The sequence below is a fragment of the Nymphaea colorata genome, chromosome 12 (genome assembly GCF_008831285.2).
Source record: "Nymphaea colorata isolate Beijing-Zhang1983 chromosome 12, ASM883128v2, whole genome shotgun sequence".
Lineage (NCBI taxonomy): Eukaryota > Viridiplantae > Streptophyta > Magnoliopsida > Nymphaeales > Nymphaeaceae > Nymphaea > Nymphaea colorata.
In genome coordinates, this window is record NC_045149.1 from 16,964,836 (window position 1) to 16,970,835 (window position 6,000).

General features: G+C 40.4%; 1 protein-coding gene across 3 annotated transcripts; it reads right to left on the minus strand.

The window, feature by feature from the left end:
• Positions 1-226: 226 nt before the first annotated feature.
• On the minus strand, positions 227-5,355 carry LOC116266170 (probable trehalose-phosphate phosphatase F). Of its 3 annotated transcripts, none has more exons than XM_031647279.2 (13): positions 5,203-5,355; positions 3,473-3,586; positions 2,831-3,335; positions 2,570-2,710; positions 2,383-2,454; positions 2,165-2,293; positions 1,576-1,632; positions 1,394-1,495; positions 1,219-1,296; positions 1,061-1,130; positions 816-886; positions 594-686; positions 227-495 (listed from the first exon to the last, which is right to left on the minus strand). In XM_031647279.2, the coding sequence occupies exons 3-13, from the start codon at positions 3,119-3,121 to the stop codon at positions 436-438; spliced, it is 1,164 nt and encodes a 387-aa protein (XP_031503139.1). In that variant the 5' UTR covers positions 3,122-3,335; positions 3,473-3,586; positions 5,203-5,355; the 3' UTR covers positions 227-435. The 3 variants fall into 3 exon arrangements, with proteins under 3 accessions (XP_031503139.1, XP_031503141.1, XP_031503140.1); XM_031647281.2 differs by lacking the exon at positions 5,203-5,355 and adding an exon at positions 4,025-4,075; XM_031647280.2 differs by lacking the exon at positions 5,203-5,355 and adding an exon at positions 3,709-3,817.
• Between the last annotated feature and the right edge of the window lie 645 nt (positions 5,356-6,000).

Genomic DNA, 6,000 nt, shown 5'->3' on the forward strand with positions numbered 1-6,000 from the left:
GCAATGCCTGCGTTTTTTTAGCGTTGATTAGTGTAATGACTTTATGGTTTCAGGGTGCGAAAGACAGCTGTAGCTGTGTTTTTAGCGGCCGAGTTTGTTCCCTGTCTGTACGCTGTGCAAACCCTTCAATTTTGTTCTCGTACATAATTTTTGGGAATAAGAGGTCGACAGCCTACCTCCCCACCATATCCTTATTGGAAATCAACAGTCTCACGCCGATTCAAAATGAAAGAAAGGGCCATTGAGAGGCCATTGAGAGGAAGAGATTACACTATAAATAAATCATATGTGACAGGAAAAAAGGAAAAAACAAAATGAAACTCGGAAGGCAGGTTGGGCGGATGGACATAATAAACTGATTCCATCATCCCAGACCCGACTATATCTGTATACAATTTATTGCCGACATGTATATACTGGACCATCAATTATCAGTTATTCATTTCCAGGCAGGCTGTTCTTCCAGCTAACCAGCTTCTTGAGGAAATCCATCACCTGAAGGGAAAGAAAACACAGAAGTAACTCTTAGTACCAAGAGAAGCAAAAGAACGAATTCAGAACTGCTATGCAACAAGAAGCAGCAAGTTAGTTACCTCTGCTGGATCCCTCAAGGAGTAAAAAGCATTAGTATCTTTAGGCACCGAGGACACTAAAATGCCATAACCTCGATTACCCTCACGCAAAACCTGAGTTACGGACAATGAAAACATCATTAAGCGTACGACAAGACTGCTGAATCATTCAATCTCATCACAGTGAGTATACAACCAAAAAATGAAAAAAGGCATTTGCAACCAAGCATCAGGCTCTCTTACCTTAAAAGCATCTTCGTCTGTACGATCATCTCCAATATATATAGGAAGTACATTGTCAAAGTTAGTTAGACCTGCATCAAATGAGAACTGTAAGCAAAGTATCTTGCTAGGCTGAATTGAAGACAATAAACCAATATTCCTTGACAAAGTGATGAATTCAATACTGGGATCCACATTCATATACATAACATGGACAACGTTTTAGGTTTCCAAAGCAGTGAAGAAACGTTATTGAAGAAACTCACCAAGCGAATCTAGCAAAAACTCGACTGCTTTCCCCTTGTCCCACTTAATCACTGGACGGACTTCTAAAACCTATTTGATTGGGAGATACCACAATGTCAGTTGAATCTGTTATATAAACCAATATAGCAGCTTAGAAACCGTGCAGCCTGTAATTTACCTTCCGCCCATGTGTTAGTCTTAAACGAGGATAATGACTTAGAATATCAGCCACACATTGTGCAACAGTTACCCATTTCTGCAAAGCAAATACAAGCGTATTAATAAAGGAATGGCACAAATATGATAATACATAATCATATTCAGAAACTAATACACAGATCAGGACGACTCACCTCCTCATCCACAAGCCGATAGTGTACAGAAACACAAAACTTATTATTCTCCACCTTAGCACCTTTAATACCTTTTGTACTCTCCACCAATAACTTGAAAACCTGTTAAGAACAAAATCACCTTTAGAGCACAGATGAGATGAAAAATTTTGATGGAAAAAAGCGTTTGCATGTGATTTCACCTCCTCAATCATAGGTACAAACTCCCTAGCAGGCTGGAACAGGTTAACCTCCTTACCCTGCACATCATATTAAGTTTAGATTGAATGGGTTAAGAGAATCCTCCAACATTCACTTTACCAATTTACTTAAAATAAATACGGCATTCTGATGCTGTTAATGCTCTGTGCCCTTACAGAAGATATGATAAAAAAACGTCAAATAATTAAACATTTAATGAAATGGTGGAAGCCAAAGCTTGCAAACAGCAGGACCTACTAAGAGTTCTACTGTTTTCCGTTTTCGCCACAAAAACAATCAAAAAGAGAATTGTGAAATGGGAGCTCCTTCTAGCTAAAAGAACATACCCAACAATAACAAGAATTTCTAATTCATTATGTTGTAGAAGGATCAGATTCTTATGTAGGAATTTATTTTGCTAGTTGCTACCAATTCCTCCAAAAAAAGTTTTAGAAATCAACCAGAGAGCATAAATTCAACACAAATATCTAATTATATCTGAACTTAGGGGAAAACTGAAATGGATCAAATGGAAATAAGGAACATAAAAAAAGAGGACAAAAGCTTGTGCAACCAGCCATGAATCCTCACCGCATTGTTAGTAGTTCTAACGCAATTTGAATGGTTGTAGATGGATGGGCAATGTTTAACAGGGCCCATTATATCCATCCCATGACTCCCAGCATAATATAGCTCAGATAATCCAACGAACTCAAACACCTGCAGTGATCAAAGAAATTATAAGAAACTACAATCACAACCAAGAGCATAAATAAAATAAATTCAGGAATTTATTAATAGATCCCGACCTTATCACGGCATCTTCCACTGATTATTGCAGTAGGGAAGCACTTTGCTACTTCTTTTACAGCATCCCGCATCTATGAATTGAGATGGTGTGGAATAGGTTGTCAGAACCAAGCATACAAATGGAACTAATAAAAGCAAAGTTATAGCTTCCGTCAATTTCTAGCTGGAGCCAATGAAAATACTTACAGCATTAGACATAAAAGCACGGTCAGGGTCATCAACAATTGGAGAAAGTGTTCCATCATAGTCCAGAAACAAAGCTATCTGCTTCCGTTTTCCAGAGTTTATGATATGCTGAAATGAATTGAGGGCTGATGGATATTTGATCTGCATATATTTCCAAATTTAGTCAATGGCAAAGAAAAGTATGCCTGTACATAGATATTCCATACCAACTTCTCAGTAAAAGCTTTCTAGCACAAATCTTAAGATGGACAGCAAACTTACCATCCATGAACCATATGCAGCCTCTGGTCCATCCATAGTTGCTAGTTCAAAGTTAAAATCTTTAGGGAAGAACTTTCGTGGAGGTGAAGAGGACGCCATAGAATCAAGCCAACCATTGCTGCGTACATCATCAAGCTTGCTTGGTATTATCTTTTTCTTGGAAATAGTTCGGCATAATATGGTTGGTGATGGAGAATAAAGCAGCAGACTGGAATGCATCCCGAGTCTTGTTTTGGTTATTGGAGCAGGATCAGTAAGAACAGGTGCACTGTGCTTTGATTTAAGATCCATCTGATCCAGATTGATGGTAAGTCTCACAAACAAATCCACAGGTAAATCAAGTGAAGCAAATGATGGCAAGTTGTTTTTTCCCCCAAAGTTGAAGCAACCTTCTTGGACAGTCCTTATGTTACCCAACTCTTTTATCTATAAAGAACCACCTTTTCAATGTCTTCTTCTTGCTACGATTGTGCGTGCAGCCCATCAAGAGCAAGCTTCCTGGAAACTGATATAGTACATGATTGTTACAATTAAGACATAAAGATAAGTGACACCTTTTCAATATGTTCTTCAACACCAAAGAAAACTGATCCTCCTAAAATTGAAACTAAGAAATTTTAGGCTTTAGAATGACATGCGCACCTGATCATCTCCAGAACTGCAATGCATTTGTTAGTCAATCAAACATTGCAGGACTGCAACTGAAGCAGCACTTGATGATGATGATGATCAGCCCAGGTAAAAAAGTCGGTTGCTCTGTCAACCAATTAGCAATAATCAGTTTAAACCAAAAGCGCCAACAAACTAAACCTTCCAGAAATACTGAGATACAAGCTTAAGGATCAAGAGAACAGAGAAACAGGAAACTAAACTACCACCTTAAAGAAAAAGCTGGACGCAACTTTCACAAAGCCATGATGCAGTTTGCAAATCTAACAACCGATCCTATCCAATAGAGGACCGTCTATATAAAGGTGGTCATATATATTTTTATATATATATGACCACCTTTATATAGACGGTCCTCTATTGGATAGGATCGGTTGTTAGATTTGCAAACTGCATCATGGCTTTGTGAAAGTTGCGTCCAGTTTCAGTTTAAACCAAAAGCGCCAACAAGCTAAACCTTCCAGAAATACTGAGATACAAGCTTAAGGATCAAGAGAACAGCGAAACAGGAAACTAAACTACCACCTTAAAGAAAAACCGGACGCAACTTTCACAAAGCCATGATGCAGTTTGCAAATCTAACAACCGATCCTATCCAATAGAGGACCGTCTATATAAAGGTGGTCATATATATATATATATATATATATATACATATAAAGGATAGGCATCCAAGAAAACACTAAAAAGATTTTTCTTTGCTTCAGTTCATTTCACCTTCTCCAAAAGAGAAAAAGTCCAAAATCAGGAAGCAAAAGTGATGATTTATTTTTTAATATTTAATGTCCTACTATACTTTACAAGATTGGTACTCTGAATTTGACTGCCTTCTGCTTCCGTTTCATGCAGAAAACAGAACAAAACCTGCATAATGACAATGCCAATAATTCACAGATTCTACCCGGCACAGGTTTCTATATATTTGACCACTTGCCGTCTCTCTAACAGGAGAAATGTTACGCTGACGACATCTCCATTATGCAGATGGGGATCTTCAGTATCGTTCAATTGTTCCATTAGTTAATACATGCAACTTGACTATCAAAACTAGAGAAGAGAAAAACAAAGAACATACAGTATAGACGATACCGTCACTATAAATCACCAATAGTTCGCAGAGGGGCAGCCTGTCGGCAGCTTTAACCACGTTAAACCCATTGCATACAGTGTCAGAATTTACCAAATAAAAGTAGCCAAAATTTCCACATCAACCTTCTTCCTTATCCTCAGACGAGAACAAGGTAAATTTTAGGAGGCAAAAGAAAGGTAAGTCATGCCATTCATGCACAGTACCCACCAACCCGTCAGGGAGGAAAAGAAAAACGATCTTATCGCCCTTAAAAGTGCATATCACAAGGCAATATTTACCACAGGACGAATAATTGACGATGGCGATGACAGCAACCATCGGTACCACATCCAGATAGGAAAAACCACTCCACAAACAAAACCAATCCCAGAAACACTATACGCCAACAATCTCAGAGCACCTCCCTGAAATCCAATGAAGACCAACAACAAAAAAGTCTCGTCTTGCAACAGCGAACACCAAAATCACCAATGGCCGAGCAACAAGCTCTTCCTTCCCAACCACAACGAAAACAAGCGGCGAAACAAACCCACTCAACCAAATGACGAAACGATGCTCAAAACATGCAGGAAAGGAAGAAAAGAAAAGGCAGAGGAGGAAAAACAGGCATTACCTCCACAATCGCCTTCAATGAGGACCAAAACCCGCAATCACAACAGAGGCAAGAGAAAGCAGAAAAGTCTAAAAGAGAGAGGGACAGAGGGAAGAGGGACAAGGAACACGAGAGAGAAGAAGAGAGAAGGTGACGGTCCTGGTGCAAATTTATAGCATTTCGCTTGCGCGAAAGACGTGCTACGCAAGGCACCCGGGTGGTTGAATTCCATTTTAGCAAACGCTCTTTTCCGGAAAACATCTTAACCAAATTAATGACGCACCAGAAAAGAAAAAATGGAACCGCAATTGATTTTTCTTTTTCCTGGAAAATCCGATTCCCCCGCAGTCTCCGACTCTCTCTCTCCGCCTCTTGACTCTCCAGATCTCGCTGAAAACGGTAAAACGTCCCCCGATATCTCCGGTCACCAACCGTATTGACCGTCCGTAGCCGGTGGAGGCCGACTCGACGCCACGTGTACTCCGGAAAAAGTCGCGGGTCCCCGTCGATGCCACGTCATCGGTGGGTACCCGTCTCCTTGAGGCTCCTGGTCAGCGACAGCTGGCAGGGGGCCCAGCGTACGCGGAGGTGAGGCGTATCCACGTGGAACCCATTCGGGACCCCTCGGTCACGTGACCGCCTTCGCTTCTGGTGGCGGAAAAACGGGGGGCAGCCACCGTTCCGTTTGGCTGGGGACCCCATCCCCCGTTTTCCCATTTACCTTTTTTAATAATTTATCTCTGTAAATCCGGGTTAATAATTTCCCATGTTTGAAAGGGAAGCACCACACTTTTCCAAAGACAAAAAGTCTCCGGTGGC

What these genes read in the sequence shown, in the direction of transcription:
- LOC116266170 (XM_031647279.2), bottom strand. Translation starts at nt 3,121, where the DNA reads ATGGATCTTAAATCAAAGCACAGTGCACCTGTTCTTACTGATCCTGCT. An exon ending in GTGGAAGATGCCGTGATAAG is followed by an intron (nt 2,294 to 2,382) that starts GTCGGGATCTAT and finishes TGATCACTGCAG; the next exon opens with GTGTTTGAGTTCGTTGGATT. An exon ending in TTAGAACTACTAACAATGCG is followed by an intron (nt 1,633 to 2,164) that starts GTGAGGATTCAT and finishes TATGATGTGCAG; the next exon opens with GGTAAGGAGGTTAACCTGTT.